General features: G+C 39.4%; 1 protein-coding gene across 2 annotated transcripts in view; it reads left to right on the top strand.

Moving 5' to 3' along the window:
- Positions 1-22,389, top strand: part of arl15b (ADP-ribosylation factor-like 15b) — a 44,516-nt gene that overhangs the window by 7,483 nt on the left and 14,644 nt on the right. Inside the window, exons 2-4 of one of the 2 annotated variants that reach the window (XM_079449105.1) lie at positions 13,685-13,829; positions 14,226-14,285; positions 17,869-18,077. In XM_079449105.1, coding sequence (XP_079305231.1) covers positions 13,685-13,829; positions 14,226-14,285; positions 17,869-18,077 — 414 coding nt within the window. The remainder of the gene's footprint in view (positions 1-13,684; positions 13,830-14,225; positions 14,286-17,868; positions 18,078-22,389) is intronic. The other variant, XM_079449106.1, reaches the window with a different exon arrangement.

The raw sequence follows: 22,389 nt of genomic DNA, 5'->3' as shown, positions 1-22,389 counted from the left end.
TACGTGTCTAATACATGCATCGGCAACTTCGAACATACCAAAGACACAGAAAAATACGTACACGCGCCATATGACCCCTTTAATGTTGACCAGAGAGGCACACAGACTGTTACACCTGTTTCTCAATCATGTTAAGACTCAAAATTCATATACAGCCTTTACATTAACCGTTAAGTGCATATTGTAAACAAAAAAATCTAGAGATGGGTTCCAATGTTATATTATGTACTGTATATTGTTATTGTGGTGTAATCAATTTTTATAAACACATATTTGCTTTTTATTTGTCAATTATATCCCTGTCTAATCGGGGTTTTCTTTGCCAGAATGAATAGCCGATTCTGACGCGAAAGTAAAAAATTGGGATATGTTAGACATGTTTGTTCATGTCTTTGTTAAGTGTGTTTCTGCTCTGTAACCCTCGAGTCAAAGTGGAGTGGTGTGGTTTAATGGTTAAAGATCTGGGCCAGTAGAGCTTCTAGGTTCAGACCTCACAAATATATTTGTGGTGTTTAGCAAAGCATTTACTCCAGGAGAACTGATTGTAAAAACAAGTGTCAGATTGTACAAATGACAAATTTGTAGTCATTAGTAAGTTGGAGTTGATGCTGTCACGATGTAAGCAGTAAATGGAAGCAGTCTTGCTCAGCCCACCCTTAGGCTAGATTTTTGTTTGCATGTACGTAGTTAAACCAGTGGTTGGTGTGTGCAATGTCACTTTTGCCCACTAAATGATAATGGTAGTAAAGGACAAATAAATGAGTCTATTTAATAATTCATCTATATTCTTTATGTTCAGCCAACAAAACATTATTTATTCTGTTATTCATTAGATCATCTGCAGGACTTTAGTACTTTTTTGTTGAGTAAACTCAACAAGGTGCTTGTGATGGGTTGCCTTACTATTTTAAGTTGACTCAACTATTTCTTTTCACGGTTTATAGTGTTCTTCGATATAAAGTTGGCCAGTACGAGTTAACTACCCAATGAGCTTGTTTTTAAGGAAGTGCTTATTTGGATTTGTCTGAATTTGTAATGTTGTTGTAGTAGTCAATAAACCCTGCAAGGGGCTGTCACTGTTGTCCAAGCCTCTTAATCCTCACGTATTTTGTCCTGGCACACTTGCGAATGCTATGTAATACATTTAGTGAAAAAAAGCTTTAAAGAGCACGCAGACAAGGTTAAGAAGTTTGCTTGTTCTTCAACTAAATATCAAAACAGGATATTAATGCGATCTAAGGATAGTTTGATCATCTCAGACCAACACATTCTCACTCCAAACTGGTGCTTTGTCAGCGCCCCTCGGCGTCACTTTAAATGCGCAGGGTACCCCTTTGGCGTAGTTTTTCGATGTGCAGGGCAAATTGTATACTAGATGTAATTTGCAATGATGATTTGTCGGGGTTTTAATTTAAGTTTTAATATGTGTTTTGCCCTTTTGTCCACACTGAGATGGCGTTTTTGTCAACGAAAACCGAGCTTTTTGAAAACGCACTCGAAATTGTATACATTTGCAACGCTGTTTTCGCATTGTAGTGTGGATGTGTAAAACAGAGGGTTTAAAAACGATGAACCGTTTTTCCGTCATGTGGCACAGTTGTTTCAACTGCTCTCCTGTTTGATAGCATTAATGTCAGTTCATACATATTTTAGATTGCATTTAACGATACGGAATATTTAATTACTCACAATTATTGTTCTGCAGTGGCGAACTTGCGCAGCTTTTTAGTCTTATGGGACCCCAAGCAACATTTCTAAGTTACCTCATTGTCCGTCTATAAAAAAACTGTCTTTGCATGACATTGCTGTGACATAATAAGGCAGAAAGTGTATAAACACCTGACAGAAATGACACCTGCTTACGTGTCTAGGTTTTATTCATGCACAGTAAGCATTTCAGACGTTTCAGTGTGGATGGGCAGTGTTTGGGAAACACTTGAAAACAAAAACTAGTGTAGACCGAGTGTCAGAAACTGTTGATCCCGTGGGATTTGTATGCACAGCATCACTCCAGTTCACAGAGGATGGTGTGAAAAGTGTGTGGTTTTGAATCGACCTGTGTGCTATATCATCTCTCAAGTTCAACTAGACTGTTCAAAAAATGAAATTTTATGTCAGCTGGAACGACAGAAATATACTGTTAAATAAAAGTTGTTTCCTGTAAAATTACATATAATAATTAGTTTTCCCAGTTTTCCTTGTTTTCCTTCCTTCTTTTTCTGTAATTGTACAGTTTTTGACGGTATTCAAAACATTATTTCTGGGGCACAAGAAATAAACTGAAGCAACGGTCTTCCATGTAAAATTACATGTTTTACCGGTTTTCTTGTAAGTTAGCTGTTTTTTCTGTAATTTTACGTTTTTTGACCATATTTCAAAAATATAAATAAACAGAAAATACAGTCAAATTAAGTATTTTGACATTTTACATGGAAAACATACAGCCTGGAAAACATGTCCCAGATAAATCAAACAGACCCTCCAGACATTGGAGTTTACCTTTGGATATTGCTTTTATTCAGGGCAGCATGGTTATTTTCACTAAATATGGCATAAATCGACCCGCCGATTGTGACAATGATATTGCGATGATTACGATTATGTGTTCATGCGCAGCTTGTTCATGAAGCACAGCTCTTTGATCAGTAGTAAGTGCTGTCATATCTGAAATCACTACGAGTTTCAGGCGATATAACGTGCATTTGTGAAAGCAACACCCATCAAACATCATCATCATAAATATACTTTATTATCATGAAAATACCTGAGAAAGCTTGAAAGTCAGTGACAAAAAGATCCCCGTAAGCATTTTCTGGAAGCCCTAGTTCGATTAATATTGGACGGTTATGAAAGTGAGTGTTGTTGAATGTTCTCCCAATATTAACGCTGCAATCAGTAACTTTTGCCTCTTTATCGCCATCTCTGTTAAAAAAAATAGTATACTTGCACAGCTATTTTCTTTATGTGGGTCGTGCTTTGGCACTGTCTGTGTGGATGAATATGATGGTTTGAGGAATACATATGGGTTGTGATCACTCCATCAGGGCGGATCTGTTATTGTACATCAACATGACGATACGTACGTCCTACAAAGCATATCCAATCCCAAAAATATCAACGGAGTAAATTCCGGGAAATTTATCTGGCACTTTTATTATGAAAATAAATGAATTTGCTGCCCTTTTACCTGTTTATCAGATATTTCATAAAGATATTTCCAGATTAAAATGAGCCATTTAAACCGCTCAAAATACTTAAATGCAAGGTATGCAAGTCAATGGGGACCAATGGTTTTCTGTTACCAACAGTTTTCAAAATATCTTCTTTTGTGTTCTGCCAAAGAATGTTGAAATGACGAGGTCATGTAAATAATTACAGAATTTTCATTTTGTAGGTAAACTATTCCTTTAATGCCTTTATTAGCCCATAATAAAGGACACCTGGACAGACTTACCAAAAACTTGTTTAAGATTGAATCCGGCAGACTCCCGTGTCAGTAGTTTTAAAAACCTGACCTGAGTATAACAAAAATGTGAAATATTAACAAAGTTTCATATTTTTTAACGTTTTATGAACTGCAGAGGCTTTAATCATTCGTTGGGGGATGTGAGATAACAGCAGATCCAAAGCATGAAAGTGCAGCAACTTCATGATGCTTTTGTGTGTACTTCGGCCATTAACTCTGGGAATGTTTTCAGTGGCCACTGTATGATAAGTATTATGAAACAGGCCCTATCTAACGTCACATTTTATATTACTTATCTAAAACTGATGATTATTGTAATTTCCAGCTCACGCTACCTAGTCCACTTAATGCAGTGCATACTTGCTTAATTTAGCATTGTTAATATAGATCTTATGAAAAATTGATACATCTATAATACATTTAGATTTCATAACTTTTTCCATAATTCCATATTGTATTATTTCTCCCTTATTTCTGTACTGTTTAACCTTATGTATTATATGTTTTACTCTAAAGCTGCTTTGCAACAATGCACTATATAAATAAATTGGAATGGAATTGAACATTGTTCTGTAAATTACAGTAGCAGGGTGGGTGTCTCTTATGGCAGACGGCGGTGTTGGAATGGAGACGCTAACCATGTATTCTGTGTGCTCCACTTCCGTGCTTTGATAAGCCAGGATGTGGCAGTCAGGTCGCAGAGTTCCCCTCCGTCGGGTGAATATTCCACAGCCCGCTACTGCTGGGGCTCTATTGGACCCTAGAGCTGCTGGGAATTGGAAGCCCTGTAAGACCAAACAGGATACCACTCCAAATACAGCCCTTCAAATGTGGGAAATCTGCACAGAATAAAGACAACAAAAATAAACTTCCGCCACAAGCTCCCAGCGCTGGACTTGTAGGCTTCCCCGGCTATTCCAGATTATATGATCATAAATCAAGTCGGTGCTTGTAGACCATTCACTTGTTCCTGAGAAGGACAAAATTAATTCCCAGTTCATTGGTTATCTACAGCTTGACCTTCCGGATGGTGTGATTGTTTGATGGTTTCTAAAGGCTGAAAATAGCTTGGTTTTATCTGATGGTTGGAAAAAGCAGGTTGATTTTAGAATCTTAAAATGCAATGACTTTTATGATTCTTTGCCCAGTGCCATCATTCCCCAAGCGACGAGGGCAACTCCGGCTTAGAAGGGATTTGTTGAGTGCCTTCCTTTTTATCCTGCTACAGTTTTAATACTGTGCAAATCCCCATGCGCTCTGTTGACTCAAAACTCAGATACTGTGATATGAGAGAGATTCACAGTGTATCAAATGTTTCACCCCGGGTGAACATTGGAGGGTCAACACGTGAGGCTGAGTAAAAGTTATCACTTGTTATCACTGAGCCACAGGTTTATACACGACTGTATAATGGTAGTAAATAGGGCTGTGCAATATATGGAAATTATTGAAATATCGCGCATATCGTGATGGTTTGCGATAAATTAGCTATTTCATTCTTCGAAAAGTTATGTATGGACAAAGTTTTAGGTCGATCCGGATATTATAGTATCTATCTGGCGCACAGATGTTTGTTAGGATATGCGTGCGTGCGCATGATAGCGTGCGCGTCCTCTGACGCAAGTCAATAAACAAGCCACGTCACAAAGCAAAATTAGTTTCTTTAGAAAATGTTAGATTTGTTTAATGCGACATTTAAACATGGCTGTTCACTTTCAGAAGTTGTGATGCTTTCTTTTTCCTAAAATAATGTAAAATATATGCTTGTTATATAATTTCTTTAATATATTTTTACACTATTTATATTGATTTTAGAAAAAGAAATATCGTATCTCATATTGAATATCGCATTATTTAGCATGCTATCGCATAACGCATTTTCCCTCAATATCGCACAGCCGTAGTAGTAAAGATGGAAATGTTGTTAGTTGACATAGATTCTGTTTGCTCAGTGAATATAATTTACAGTTGTCAACACAGTTTTTATTGCTATTGAATCTTGCCTAATGGAATGCTCATTGTGAATTTCTATTTCTGCAAATATTATTTAAAAATCAACCCGTTGTTATTGGGCTGTTCAACGATTAATCACGATTAATCTCATCCAGAATAAAAGTTTGTGTTTAGATAATATCTGTCTATTCACTGTGCATAATTGTTTTGTATTTATAAACACATACATGTATACATTTAGGAAAAGATTGCATGTATATATTAATGGGCAACAGCTTGTTGCACTAAGTATAAATAGCAACATATACTATTTATACTAAGTTTAAAGGCGGGGTGTCCGATTTCCGAATTACGCATGTTTGGAAAAAGTCAGGCCGAACCTTGTGGCCAATCAGCAGTAAGGTGCACAGTGCACAGGGTGGACATTAGTCGAGATGGTGGTAGGGGTGTGTTTGTTTTGGTGATTTAAAAATCAACAATTGCTAAAAGAAATCGGACACCCCACCTTTAAATAGCTGTAGGTTCTGTTTACACTAAAAGAAATAGTAGCATTTCTTAGCGATATGCGATTTCTGCTAACCGAAAATAGCTGTATTTTCTTTGGATTATGTGTAAATAGTAGTTAGATGCTATTGAGACTTGTAAATGGTTGCAAATACTCTTTGCAACTCAGTATTGTTGAGCATAAAACATATTTATAAAAATGATTAAAGAATAACTTTTACAATATCCTTAAAATTACATTTCATCCAGTGTCTGTTTATGTAAGCAGTCTGACAAGTTGTAAAAAAGGAGTTTGACTCTGAATCACACGGGCGAGTTTTCTGTCGTTTTAATTTCATTACCGAGTCAGATTTACGCCACTCGGCTTAGTGCCCGCCTACGTTCCATTTGCGACACTGTACACTGTAGACCAATCACAGCAGACTAGACCATCTGACCAATCAGATCAGCGTACGCTGAAAGAAAGGATGGGATTAGACAGATGAATCACCGAATGAGTCATTGGAGAATAAGTAAAGAAGTAAGGTAATAATAACTGCAAATTTTGCAAAACTTTAAGTGTTTTTAAACCTTGTATATACATAAACGTGTTGTTGGACACTCCATTACCCAAAGTAGGACCTTAAAAATCGCACAATATTTATTAAAAGGATGGAACTTATTGAGATAATAAAGGCCCACACCTACCCTAAACCTTAACTTTATGAATAAATCTTAAATTTGAGTTTAAAATACATTTGATTGAAAACAGACGCCTTCATGATCTGATATGTGATGGAAAAAGGTGGAAAAGAAGAGCGATATCGCCAAAACATGGATTTGAACTCGGGTCTCCACCAAAGCTATACACACAAATACTGGTGGGCGGAGTTAGTGCAAATAGTTTCTGTAGATTGACAATCTTGTATTAATATTTTTATATAAATTATATATAAAACGTATATCTTCAATATCAGGGCTCCACACTAACTTTTTTTTTACTAGGAGCACTTTAGAAAAATTCAAGGGCACACCTTAAATCAGCTTACGGTGCATTTTTCCCCAAAACAGCTGCATTGCTGACAAATACTTTGATAATAAATAGACCTCACAGAAATGACAATGTGCAGTTTTATTTTCATTTCAGAGGGATATGACATCACTCAATACCAGGGAGAGTCTGCAGACTTTTTCGTTAATTCCATGCAAATTTTTTGAAAAAATCTGCAGAATTCTGAGGAACAGTTTGAAATGGTTTTAATAGTTTTAAAATGCTACCTGTCTATGCATTTAACTGCAGGTGACAGTAGTTTGGTTCTGCTCATCATTTGAAGCGAAGCTTTAAGGGCTAAGTAAAGAGACCGTTTCAACTCTGAATACACCAAATTTGACCGAATTAGTACTCGATTCATTTAATCCAACAGAAAACGTGCATGTCATTTTGCGGGGAAAAAATATATTCTTGTTTATAGTGTTAAAACAAAACTAAAGGGCTCTTCTTCATACGTTCTTATGATGATTTTATTGTGTGTTAAGGACTCTTTTCATTATTTTCACAACACAATGTGAAGATAACTTCACATAAACTTAACAAGAGCCATTCATTGTTGCTGTGAACGGACTGGAAATGATTCAGTGCAAGTAATCCACAGATAAATGGCGTATTCTGAACTCCTCTGCTGGTATTTTCATTTTAAACGTCTCAAATATCAAATCGTACAGGTACCAAAAATCTGCGCAAACAGCGAATCGTAGTAATGCGCTCACATTGCTTTTTTCTGCATGCAATTATTCACGAATTATTGTTAAACAGCCTTGTAACAACAGGGATATTTAACATGAAATTGGTCAAATGTGTTGGTAGTTGCACAAATTGTAATCTGAACCTCCCCAGCTTTTTTGGTAGTAGTAAAAAACAACTATTATTAGACAAATCACTACTAATATTAAACCGGTTAACCCATGCTTGCTTTTACCCCAAGTCACTACAAGCCTCTGTAAAGAATGAACATTACGTTGTCTGGTTTGTGATTTTTCCACTTTCCCGTTTCTTTATCATAGAACAAACAGGTGCCGTTGACTTTTATTGCATGCCAGCACGTCTCTGGTGCGTTCCAGGCATGGAACTACCGCTTCCTCTCAGGCCTCCTATTGTGGCATCAATCACAGTTTTTGAGCCCTTCCTGTTTCCCGTTGTGTGCCCCATCCATCTGGCAGCCCGCCCTGCCTGTCTCTACCTGGAAGCTGTGCAATGGGATGGGCGTCTGTGGCATCGGTGGGCATTTTCCCCTACACGATGACGCCCCTGGGAACAGCCGCTTACTATTGTGACCGGGCCAATAGCGGCACATATTTTGGCCTCGGGATTTAAGCCCTGCGTGTTTGATCTTTGTACTGTTTGTCGGAGGCTATCTGAGGATGATTATCTGCGATGTACCAGGAGACACCTCCACTTGTGTAAAGATTAGGCCACTGCTGTTGTTGTGCAACTTGCTCTAATAAATGCATAACTAACTGGACCTCGGGGTGTTAAAGGGATAGTTCACCAAAAAACTCGTCGTTTATTTCCCCTCATGTCATTTTAAACCTGTATGACTTTCTTTCTTCTGCATAACACAAAATTTGATATTTTGAAGAATGTTGGTAACCAAAGAACGTCGGTCCCCGTTGACTTACATTTACATTTACATTTATTCATTTTGGCAGACGCTTTTATCCAAAGCGACTTACAAGTAGTTTTATACAGTGGCACATTACTGCAGAGCAATCAGGGGTAAGGTGTCTTGCTCAAGGGCCCTTCAGTCATGACCTGCTGGCACTGAGATTAGAACCGGCAACCTTCTGATCACAAGCCCAACGCTCTAACCATTAGGCCACAGCTGACCCCTGACTTTCGCTGTACAAACACAAAACCACCGAGTCATGTACAGGTTTTGGATGACATGAGAGTGAATAAACAATAAAATAATTTTTGTTTAGGAGAATGACAGCTTTTTATTCATTTGTTAAAGATTTCTTACAACACATTGAATGACCAAGTGGCTTTTCCTAACTGGATTATCAAGTACAGGTCTGACCTGTTTTCAAAGTATCTAGCGTCTCCTCATTCATTTGCATGCGTTTGGTTCTTAAGATTTCACCTGCTTTATTCTTGACTTTCTTTACTGTTTTAGATTGAATAAGATGAAATATTTGGACTAGGCAGGATCATCTTTTGCGCTGCCACCTTCTGGTTACTAAAGAAACTACTAGTGTTTGTTCCCTGTAGTTTTGGTCTCTGTTAAAGTGGGACAGCAGTTGTTATATTCAGGTGACAATGGGTTTCTATTAAAGGAACAGTTCACCCAAAATGAGGGCGAATGACGTAGGTTAGGACCAGTGTTGGGTGTAACTAGTTACTAAGTAATTAGTTACTGTAATTGCATTACTTTCCCCTTGAAAGCGTAAAGTAAGGGCTTACTCTTAGTTTATCTGTAATTCTATTACAGTTACTTCTGATGTAATTGAACTAAATACATACTGTGTTATATATTCAATAGTGGACATGGCAACAAAATTATAAGTCTGACTTTAAAATGTATGCTTTGATGTATCCTTCTTATATTTGTATTCTTTAATAAGAATAATTGATGTAGTCCTTTGTAATTTAATTTGAATGACTTAAATAAGCCGTATCCTGTCTATCCTTGAATCAAATGAAATCGAGGTTAATGTAGGAAATAATTAGTAATAATTCATTCATTTGTACAGTAATCGAAGTACGCTATTGAATATGTAATAAGTAATTCTGCCTTTAAGTGGAGTCTCAAATGTTGTATTCACAAGTTTCACATGAACGCTCAAATGAAGCTGTGTCCACCAATGAGAAACTGTATTATAGTTGCAGTGTTATGACGTTGTTGTGGTAGCGGCGATATCCAAAACCACGGAAAGCAAACCGTTATCAATAAATTAATGATTTCGAAAAAATGTGGTGTTTTGATCATTAAATGCGAGATGTATGGATCAGCTTATGAGGACTCAATATTTAAGACGGGATGGCACAAGTTTCCCAGGTTGCATGAAGGCAGCATAAACCATCACCAAATGAGGTTAATGTATAGTATAAAATGGAGAAGACGCTTAACGTTTAGGGTGGTTATTTAACACATTTATGTATAAGGCAAACAACAGATAATCAGAGTATATGGGTTTTATTCTAATATAAGCGTACATGAAATAACCCAAGCATCGGCTACAAGTCTGATATTGTGATAACAGTGTGTTGCAGTGTGTAAGACTTGACTACTGTAATGCGCTACTTAGTGGTTGTCCTGCATCATCAATAAACAAACTACAGTTAGTTCAGCAAGCAGCTGCCAGAGTTCTAACCAGGTCCAGAAAATACGATCACATAACCCCAATTTTATTAACCCTTCACTGACTACCCATTAAGTATCATATTGACTTTAAAGTTCTTTTAAACACTTATAAAGCCTTAAAGCGTTTAGCCCCGACCTACCTAACAGAGCTTCTATCACACTACAAGCCATCACGCTCTCTAAGATCTCAAAACTTTTGATAACACCTAGAATAACTAAATCCACCAAAGGGGGTCAAGCTTTCTCATACGTAAACTCTGGAATAGCCTTCAAGTCACTATTCGAGGATCAGACACACTCCCCCAATTTAAATCCAGATTAAAGACACATCTTTTCAGCCAAGCATTCACTTCATAGTGAACGATATCGAGATCCACGCGACTGGTAAATGATGGCACTGATCTGGCCGTTCTATTGAAAGATGTAGGATTGGAGTCTAATGTATAATCAGTGTGTCCACTAGAGGTCATTGTTTGCCAATCTTACACCCAAACTCAGTCTGTATTCAATTTAGATCGCATCCCCACCACGCCTCCCTCGCATTTTCCTCGCAATCACATGTTCAGGCCTGAATGTATGAATACAACAAACAAATGAATAAGCATTCATGATTTCTCACTGTATCCGTCATGGTTAACCCTCATCCAGTTATGCTGTGTTGTGTGTGCACTTAGCCTGTGGATGTCACATGATTCACATAATGCATTCACCATGCATATTCCCCCCCCCGTGTGATGAAAAATCCCTTGTTCCAGCCTCTCTCTCCCACTCTTATTGGCACACACACGTCTTTATGAAGCCGTTGTCATTAGTATCTATGACTAAATAAGGGTCGAAACGCTACGGGAACATCAAGTTATGCAAGGCAGATTTCATGCCTCATTGGCAAGTCTGTCGCCCCCTTGAGTGCTGAGGTTTGTTGCCGGCAGAGTAACGCAAGAACGCACGCTAAGTATGTGTAGCAGGATTGTGCCCGCCTGCGGTGTGTTTTCTAAGAATTTTGTGTATGTTTTTGCATACTTGAGTAGGATACGTTTCCGTTGTACATTGTTCCGTTGGCAGACACTTTCATCTAAAGGTTGTTTAAGTACACTAAGAAGTTAGTCATACAAGAAAGCTTCATTAAATTTGCCGACACAAGAGCTAAGTGATCCATTCACTTCCTAAAGCTGCATACGGGCAATTCAATGCAAATGTCAAATCTAAATGAAATGAAAAGTGTCTACCAAAGGTTTGCACCAAACCGAAATGTCAGATGTCAATGTTTGAGGGTTTAATGGTCCGGTGTGTAATTTTTGCGATGATCTATTGATAGAAATGCAATATAATATACACAGCTATGCCTCCAGAGGTGTATAAAGATCTTACATGATGAAGCGTTGTTTCTATTACCGTAGAATGAGCTATTTCTATCTATGTACATTGCTGGTCCCCTTGCATGCAAGTCGCCATGTTCTGTCAGTCGTCGTAGTGTTTCGAACGGAGGGGTGGAGTTAGCGGTCGGTTACAATTCGCAACCTTGCCATTAGATTTCACTGACTGGACCTTTAAATACCAATTTGACGTCCTTCGCAAAGTTTCTAAAGAATTTTTTTTTTTAAATCAGTTTCCTCATAAATGGGCACATGGAAATTAAAACTATTTTGTGGAAGAACCATCCAATTGGTTGGGTGTTATGGCTTCTGGTTTGTGTATTTTATTTCACAGAAATCAAACAAAGTATGTTGTCTCTCGAAAACAGTGTCATTTTTGTCACATCCGTAACACATATTCTTCTGTTAAAGTGTAACAATTGCAATGTCCTTAAAATTACATTTCATGCAATGTGTATTGTTGCTGTGATTGTAAACAGTTTGCCAAGTTGTAAAGCCTGACGTGAACAAATAAAAAGTTATTGGCTCGGCAAAAAGGAGTTGACTCGGAACCACTTGAACGACTCTGTCAAATTTCTAATTTCAGTTCCGTGTCAGATTTGCGGTGTAATGTCCGCCCAATTGCGACGCTGTACACGGTAGACCAATCATAGCAGACAAGACCATCTGACCAGTCAGATCAGAGTAAGCTGACAGAAAGGAGGGGGTTAGACCAATGAATCGCCGAACGAATCATTTGAGAGTCATCCAAGAAGTAAGAAAATAATAACTAATATTAGAAAATGAAAGTGTTTTTACACCTTGTATGTACGTAAAGTTGTTGTTGTTGTTGGACACTCCATAAACCAAAGAAGGACCTTAAAAATCACAAATTATTTTACTCCTTAAAATAGAAAACTCATGCATAGACTGATATTTTCCTTATGTCTGGACTCTATCATTAGGGGTTTAGTAAAATATAAACAGCTAATTTTATATATTGGTAATAAATCAATTCTCTGAGAATCCCACGCATTGCAACATGTTGAGCGAAAAAAGTGATTATAAATATCGTTGTATTTGATAGGGAAATGGTTATCTAATTAAAAATGCACCATTTACGCATCACATACTTAGCTGAGCATCATGCTGACGTCAAATTCTGCGGCAATAAATCGAGTGTAAAACATCCCGCGCACATCATGCCAGTGACTTTATTTCTGTGTTGCCGCCTCGTACACCGTACCAAATCATTTAAATGTGAAGTTTTACTTGGGTCAAGATGTTGCCCGGGTAGGCTGTAGACAGCTCGCTATAAATACAGCTATATATAGCCAATCAGATAAAGACGTTCAGATGTGTGAAGTCTGCTGTGGGAATCGAAAAAAAATGACGGAGATGAAGACAGAAAGGGAAATAAGAAATGTTATACTGGTTGAAGGTTTTTCTTTGGACTCCGAAGCGGCTTGACCGCATTAAGCTCCCATTACCCGTGACGTCGCACTGTAACGCAACACAAACGCGCGTTCCGCATGTCAAACGTGCTCGAACAGAGGGCCCCAGCGGCTTTGATCTTCCTCTTGTAGACTGTATGCTGGGAAGCTTTTGATCTGTTAAATGATCTGATCTGTTTAAGCAGCATTATGGGCCGTGTGTGTTTCGCCGGTCAGTCCAACCTCGCTCGGTTGCAATTTATTGGCCGACTTTTTCAGTCGCTTTAGCGTTTATTGTAATGACGTCAACCAAAGCCCTCCAACAATAGCACACAGAGAACAGGGACATATTTCTGCAAGAAAATATATTGGGTGCGAGCTCGGCCCAGAACAGTGTGGTAACTCTCAGCCCATGTGATTTCAATGGAGGCACTGTGCGGTAGACTTGTTTTTTGCGCGCAGAAACTTTTGCTCAACCAGATGGTGTCAACAGATGTTAGATGGCTTCGAGATGTGGTTCTGTTTCTCAAACGACACACACACACATACAGAGAATCGCGAGCCAAAATCTAAACTTGAGTGGCATGTTTTAATGGAAATCATCTAAACTTCTACCTGTCTCCGTTTTGTCTTCAGTGTTTAAGGACGTTATGCTGTAAAGGACCTCCCCCTTCCAGACCAGAGTATGATGTGGTTTGCATAGGTCTGACAGGCTCCGGGAAGACCAGTCTGCTCTCCAGACTTTGCAATGAGGCAGCGGACAACATCGTTCCTACCACAGGTCAGCCCACCATCAGAGAACCGGACATGACCGAAAAACACAAACACAGATTTCTGCACTTCCTCCTCGCCAAACACTTTATATACTTCCTCTTATGTTATTGCTTTCTTGTAAAGGTTTCACTAAACTAGGGTTCTGTTACTCGATTGGGGAATTTATGACTTTGTTTTATACAACTGGAGAAAAACAGGTCCTGTTGTAGCCTGCAAATATTTATTAAGTAGCAAAGTTGTGAACAAAGTTCTTCATAAAATGCCTACAGAAGATATTTGCGTGCTTCGAAAAGCGTACTGTTTTGTTTTGTGTATCCAGGTGTGCCGGGGTTGTTTGTTTATTTCTGACTTTCTTTTATGAAATCCCCATGGTCTGTAATTTTTGTTCAACTTTCGTTTGCAGGTTTTAGCATTAAAGCCGTGCCGTTCCAGAACGCCATTTTAAACGTCAAGGAACTCGGAGGTAAATGCTCTCTGTTGTTAATGATTTCTCAACTGCATCATTATTGTCATTAGCCAGCACCTATGGACACATCTGTTGCCATTTCAATGCATTTCAACTTCTGAAAAGTAAACTTTGGCAAACCAGCAACGGGGATATAAATGTGATTTGACACAGATGTGACACGAGGACCCAAGCCCAAATGATGCATTGTCATTTCTTTGATGGCTGATAGTTTGCTCTTCAAGGTAAATTGAACCTCAGGAAACGGCGGTGCTTGGATGCGGCACGCAAAGGGAAATGTTTTAGATGTCACTCGTTCACTGAACCCACAACCATCTTGGCCCGCGTTTCCGTGTGAGTGATGGGCTGTCGCTTTGAATCTGTGTTTAGGATGAGTGAACGATGATGTGAAAAGGAGGGCGTCTGGGGAAAGAGAGGGCTCCATAGGTGAGGTGACAAACTTGGATACATAAGTGCTGTAAATGAGCATGACATGAGTTAGTTTGAGGGCGGGACTTGATGAAAATGGATATTTAAAGGGATAGTTCACCCAGAAATGAAAATTTGATTATCATTTATTTGCCCTCGTGCCATTATTAAGTCTCAAAGAAACGAGAAGTTTAGCAATGTTTTGATGTTGCAGTTTTCTATATGTAAGTGAATGGTGAATGGTGATTTCAGATTTTCTCGCTCAAAGCTCGGATAGAAACGTCTGCCAAATGTAAAAACTCAAACCTGAATAAATCCACAGCGCACCTCATTTCTTTATCAAAAGGCTGCAGCATGTTTAGTCGGAGATGTTGAATGTAATTTACCAAAATATCACGCCGCATCCGGTGTAGACACAGTGTTAGGGTTTAGTTTTCTTCATTATTTTCTTAATTTTAATTTCTATTAGTCAAAACTATAAAAAAATTTTAATAGCAAAAGCGTTATTTAAAATTGTTTTGGAAATTACAATTGGACTTGTTATGATGCTTTAAGAGCCCCTCGGCCACCATTGGTGACCGAGTCTGTGAAATTCAGGTCTTATTATCTAAATATGAGCATCAAGGTTTGATTTCAATCATTAATGTCAGTATGATTACTATATTTTACATGACCTTACTTAGTCGGTATTAATTATATCTAGGATTTTTTCTCACAGAATGTTTTCTACAATATGTAGGACGATTTTATGTGGAAATCAGAAAATCACCTAAAAAATGACTTGAACTGGGTCTCACATGCACGGTCATATTTATAGTTCTTTCATATAATGGCAATGAAAAGCATTCACTTATTCTGTGCTCTGTGGAACGACGAAAATCTGGTTTTGTACAAATATGGTTGAGTAAGAGATGGTCATTGTTGGTTAAAATACATTTTCAAAGTGAAATGGTGAGAAAAAGAATGTGAAATGATCTTCAAACTGATAAGCCTCACAATTCTCCTTGAAAACCTGCGCAATTACGTTCTGTTTTCCTTTTAAGCACTTGAGAAACCTCCCCTCCAGACCTCTGAAGGGTTCAGCACAATGTCAGGGGCCTGCAGAGTGTGACCTCCTTTTCCCCAAAAACATCAGGCTTGGGTTACGACTGGGACATTAACCTTGAACCTGACTCGGAAAGCTCATGTCACACTTTATTGATGGAGGTTGCACGCCGGCGTGACACGCTCGCCCTCCCGTCGTTTCCGCCGCAGCCATCGAGACAGGTTACCGTTTTCCCGTGTTATTGGTAGGTTGCTCGTCTGGCCCGTGTTTTGGGTCGGCGTGAGTGATGTCAGGAAGCCAGGAGACGTTCAAAGCGCCGTGCCGTCTGCGCACGTTTCCCAACAGTATCACGATGACACCCTGTGTGATCTAGCAGTCTGACAGGCGCAGCGGAGAGGAGGCACCACATGCTCACATTTACCATCTCGCAGCGGCCATCTGAAAGCACTTAGCAGGCTCTCCCTCTGTCTCGCTCTCTCTTTCTGTTTCTCTGGACGGCGGCCATGATGTAATGATTTCTGCGGAAATGTGCTTTAGTTGCATTATCACATGAGATTGTAATGCACCAGTCAGTTGCTGATAAACGCAGATGCGTTCCGTCACATTGTTCTCTGCGTAATGCACATGTTTACGCGTTTAAAATGAAAGTAAATGGCTGCATTTTAAAGCCCGTGCTTCACCAAGACCTCCCAGCTGGGACTTTTTTTACACACAGCCAGTAGATGGAGACTTATAGTCACATCGAATCAAAGAGAAAGTTTATCCCATGACCCACGTAGAAAACAGTGGTGGAAATGAGCTGTTTATGTCAACCGATTACACGTTGATATTTAATGGCGCTTTTTATAATGGCAACAACAGATCAAACGTTTGCTAATTAGATGAGTCAGCCTCGGACATGGCCTGTCTGTGAGGATCACAAATATTTATTGTGAGTCACAACTTGTCTTAACATCTGCACAAAACATTATTTCTTTGGCCGGGTATCGCAGAGCGTGTTTGCTGTTGCTGTCAAGGTTGCATGACAGCGTTTAGAAAGCCGTTGCCGAATACCGCGGTGGATAATTCCAAACGGGAAGCATTAGATTGTTCGTCATACGCGGCGAGGATATCGGCCACTGGAGTGCTGCAACCTAATCTGATAGGTGGAGCGGGTTACAGAGCGCTAGAGAACAGTTTTAGTGGCGATCATTTGGTGAGGCATGACTAAGAGCTCAGTTTGTGGTGTGACAAATCGCTCAGAAGGTTGGGAGCGGAACCATTAAACACGGGTCCGGCGGAGAGCAGTCGTGGAACGGCGCACAACTGCTTAGCATCAAGCAAATTGCTTGTACGTTCTGGTTGGACTTCAAGAGCTTTGAATTAAGCTGTTGGTTAATCTCTGGGGTTGATTGAAGATGTCACCTATTTATAAGCGACTTGCTAGCAAATATATCGGCGTGGTAGGCGAAGGGCACGAAGCACGCTTGCAATCAATGCCGCCCATTCCATTCTGAGAACTCACAAATATGAGAGGTATAGACAAACCGGGCTCTGTTTTTTTTCTCAGTTAGGGTACAGGCCCCACTGTGACTCACTTTAACCAAAGCCATGCCGCGCTTGTGTGTCTTGGTGGCCACATTTTTGTACCCCCAAATTGCTGCGCGCAAGAGAAACCATATGTTCACTGTAAAAGTGGGCCCATTTGAACTGTGCTGTAGACTGGCCATCAGAAGAAACCATTTTAATATGCTCTCAGGGTCGACTTTAAAGAAACGCTGTTGCGTCGAGCGCTCTTCATCTGAACACAGCTTTTCCCCACAGACTTTCCCCGAGCAGGAGTTCAAGTTGACATGCATGCTTGAGGTCATAAAAATAGATAATGCAATATCCGCGCTGGTTTTCGAATGGAGGAACGGGTCCCCACCAAATGCATTCCAGCAATGTTCGAATTGATACTGTGTCAAAGACCGTAGTCGCTTTACCGTAGAACGTTTTATTGAAGCTCTCGTGTCTTAAAGCTCACCATCTGATTTACATTTTGCAGCCACTTTCTTTTTTTTCGGCGAAGGGGTTAATGTGTTTATTAAATGTTATGACTTTCTCGCAGAGACCCTGATGGTGTGAAACCGTGTGTTTTTGTTGCAGGAGCGGACTCAATTAAGAAGTACTGGAGCCGGTATTACCAGGGTTCCCAGGGGGTGGTTTTCGTGTTGGACAGCGCTTCGTCCGAGGAGGACATAGAGGTGGCACGTACAGAGCTCCACTCGGCCCTGCAGCATCCTCAGCTCTGCACGCTTCCGTTCCTCATCCTAGCCAACCACCAGGACAAACCCGCCGCCCGCTCCGTACAAGAGGTAACCCGGTCCTCGTCTAATAATTTCCTCAACACCGGGACAGACCTGCCACCTGTACAAGACGTAACTTAACACTCACTTAATACTCGCCCAGTTCTTCCCATAGTCGTTCTTGCCCACCACCAGAACAGACCTTCCGCGCCCGCTCGGCACAAATTGTAACCGGATACTCCCTCAACACTCAATCCTCGGCTCTGCACGCTTCCCGTTTACATGCTGGACGACCACCAGGGCAATCCCGCCGCCTGCTCTAAACAAGCAGTAACCTAATGCTCACATAATACCCCCATTTAAGAGGAATCGCATAAAACTTTAGTCAAAAAGGTAACCTAATATTTACATTTATTTTCATTGCTTTTCACGAGAAAAGAAACGGCTATGGAGAAAACACATTATACATAAAAAACGACTTAAAATATAAACCATATCTAATATTTCACAAATGCAAGATCAACTTTTACACACTCATGGTCACTTTGCGTGCAATTTTGGGTTTTTTACTTAACAAAGTGTATCAGCAGAGCAGCATTCGGCATATGATCTATGCTCCATCCAAGCTTGGAAGGCCATTGCAATGGACACAAGTTGTCACGATTATGAAATTTGGTTGACGATTAATTGTCTGATAAATAATTGCTATTATGCCGATTAATCGTTTGTTTTATAGCTTTGGTTATCATACTTTTTCGTGTGCCTCATTCATTGAATAATTGTCATAAAATATTGTGATTATTTAGTTAAATGTAATTTGCAGTATATGAATAAAACATTGAATTGACTGCAATTTATTATGCAGTGTCGCTGAAAATACAACAGTTCTTCCTTGTGTCATATTTACTCCAATAACATCAAATCATTGCGATTTGTGACAGCCCTACATATTGTAAAGCCAGCTGTCTGTTTACTTGTCTTTTTGTTTATCCGCCATAAATGACAATGCCGTCAGCACTCACTCGATTTCGTCCTCTGGTCGGGACGGTGGTGTTTCGCCTGCAGTTTGGGTCTCTGGGGATGGACTTGTTGTTTGCAAACACTGACAGGCCACAAGACATTCTCCCACAGATCTACACGACTCGGCTTACCAACTTTCTCAGGCTTTTTCCACAATAAGGCATTGTGTTGTCGAGAGCCCAAAGAATCGGTGGTGTGGAGAAACACTACAGCTGTTGTCTCCTCTCATAAGCGTATATTTATTTTCCTGCGATCCCTTCAAACATTGTTTCAAACGCAACCGCCACCAAAATGAAGATGAATTGCTTACTGGCATTAGTAATAGCAAACAGTCGGTATGCGTGGCATGTCTCTGCTGTCACATTTCTATTTTAATGATCCCCTTGTCACTTTTATGTTTGGCAGATTGAGTTACTCAGCCTGTGTGTCTTTGCTATTTGTGTGTGTGTGAGAGACATTAGGACTTTACCGCTCGGATGGGTTTGTGTGTCCGCCCGCATCTGCTCCGAGTGGAGAAATCGGTCCGCGGGTTGCAGGGTATCGCCCAATGCACAGAGCGCTAATGAATTGGCTGAGAAGCGGTCCTGAGTGAGCAGTAAATATCGGCCTTTGGAGAATAACGCATCCCATTTCACTGATGTGTGTCAAAACGGGGCTTTGCAATTGGCAGTCGCACTCGCTAGCTTTGCTGGACATGCAACTTGGGTTGCACAAGACGCTTACGGCCGATATAGGAGCCGACCAGCTTGTTTTCCATTAAATTGCTCTCAATCGATTTCAAACTGGATCAGATCTCATGGGCCTCCTATGGGCATTTTCGAAAGAGAGTACAAAACAGCTTTTTGGGGATCGAATGAGAAGTCGCTGCCAACATTTGTTGCAAACTGAACCTGCGGTTGAATTAAATGATGTTACATTTTTGACGCAACATCTTTTTTGCAACAAAAAATACACGTTTTTTGGTATATCAGATTTTCCAGTCTGGGATGTGAATTGATCAAAGTCACCACTATTTAAGAGGAGTAGTTCTCTCTCTCTCTATATATATATATATATATACATGTGTGTATATATATATATATATTATATATATAGTTTGGCTGTCTACTTGGAACAATGCCGCAATTGTCAAAAATGTTGTCCACCAGCCAATTACAGAGCTGTTCTGAAGTCTTGGGCCAATAAGAAAACTCTGCACTGCAAAACAGCTTTGCTGCTAAAGGTTTTCTTGAAACACAATTCTCCCTATGCACTACTTCATCTTCACACGCTAGTCTATGGAGACATGTCAAATTTCGTTCTACCAGATATAAATTGCAAAGACTCGACGTATCAATTGTAGGTTTGGTTCACATTCCACTTGCCACCATAAACTTATTCATTGGTGTTAACTGTTATGTATCATCTGTCTTTTTACGGATGATCGTGACAATTTCAAAATGTCTATTCAATGTGTACCCACTTTAAAAAAAAAACATAATTACCTGGAATTAGAGATGCACCAATACTACATTTCTCCACCGATATGATATCTGCTGATACCGATTGTGCATTTATATTTCTTAACTTCCTGAGCGTTAATAATTCATATAATGACTTTTAATATTGAAAATTAAGCTGGTGATGTTTCTTTAAATTTTCTAAATACAGGGCACAGATTCATTCCATTTCTTGCTCTCTTTTGATTGACATCTCTACCTGGAGTCCATCCACTGTCTTGAATTGATAAATACAAAGTTGAACTAGTTATTGGATTTCTGTTGCATTTATGTCGGTCAGCCTGTTTTCCATGTACCCAGCACTGCTACAGTCGATCTAGTTGTGGATTTATTTGTTAGTGTGTAATAAAGCAAATGGTTACAATTTGCAATAAGGTGGTTTTAGTTTACATTAGTAAATGCAGTAGCCAACATTAGCTAACAATGAACAATTTAGTTGTTCAGCATTTATTAATCCTTCTTAATGCTAGTTCATTTCAATACAGTTATTCATGTTAGTTCACAGTGCATTAACTAATGTTAACAGTGACATCGTTTGATTTTAATAATTTATTAGTAAATACTGAAATTAACATGAACTAAGCAACGTTTGCACAACGATGTCGTAAAAAGCGAAAGTTTTTTTGTTTGCGTTTTAGGGGTATGACGAAATCTAGTGGCACGAGAACACAATATCCTCATGCAATTGGCATGCAATTTAGCGTGTTCAGTACAGTAATGAAAACAGGTCGCACCACAACAAAATGTGCACTCGCACAGGTTAAATCTAGGGAGCATGTGCGACTAAAATTGCCGCAATTTCGAGCCCATCACTCCTGTGCGAGTGCACATTTTGTTGTGGTGCGACCTGTTTTCATTACTGTACTGAACACGCTAATAACTGCTCAAAGTATGTGCATGCTGTGAGCTACAGTAACCAGCGCTGGCATCAGTATTTTGTGAGAGCGCACATTGGATGGACTGTACCACACTATACTAAGTTCACATTGGAGTTTTTAAAATGCATTCACAGGCAAACATCTTCAAAGACGGATCATCTGTCTCTGACATATGTGCAGTGTTAGCATAAAACATGATGTGTTTATTTAGTTTGAACTGTTTCTCTGAAGGCTATGAGGGTTCAGCCAGTGGAGGAAGGAGGATTGACAGTGTGATATGATCACCACCTCTGCTTACACGAGCACTATGTAAAAGCATACAGAGAAAACAACCACAGCTCTTTACTGTAAGCCACGCCTGTTAAAAAAACAAAGCATCACTTTTGTGCAATTACTGCCGGTCAGTTGAGTTTGTGACTAAACATTTTGCAGTGTTTATGTATTGATTATTACTGCATAATATAATTCATAAAGTACAAGTTGTTTTTATAATGTCTACGTTTTTTGAATTTTCTGTTTTGAAGCTGAATAAAATAAAATGTTTCCATATATATTTCACCATTATGGATTTCTTGAAAAAAGTCAAAGAAATCAGAATCAGAAAGAGCTTTATTTCCAAGTATGCTTGCGCATACAAGGAATTTGTTTTTGTGACATAAGCTTCCAGTACACAGAGACAACAACACACAGACAAAAAATAGGCAAATAAATAAGTGTATAAACAATTGGTCTCATCTTGTTCTGGGGAACCCAGCCTCGTGTCTAGCAGGATACGTGTTTTTACATAAACACAGCAAAAAAGATCTGTTTTCACAAGGATCCGAAAAACGTTGTATTTTCCATACCAGGCCAGTAGTTAGCGATGTCACGTTGTAAAAAAATACCAAGGTTAACCCCAAAATGTGTCTCCTCTGGTCACAGCGGTGCAGTAAATCTACACTTTTCTGAAGAAATGTGTGTTAAGTAGTACAAATACAAGTACAG

The sequence above is a fragment of the Barbatula barbatula genome (assembly GCF_947034865.1).
Source record: "Barbatula barbatula genome assembly, chromosome: 24".
NCBI lineage: Eukaryota > Metazoa > Chordata > Actinopteri > Cypriniformes > Nemacheilidae > Barbatula > Barbatula barbatula.
This window is presented reverse-complemented; position numbering and strand designations above follow the sequence as displayed.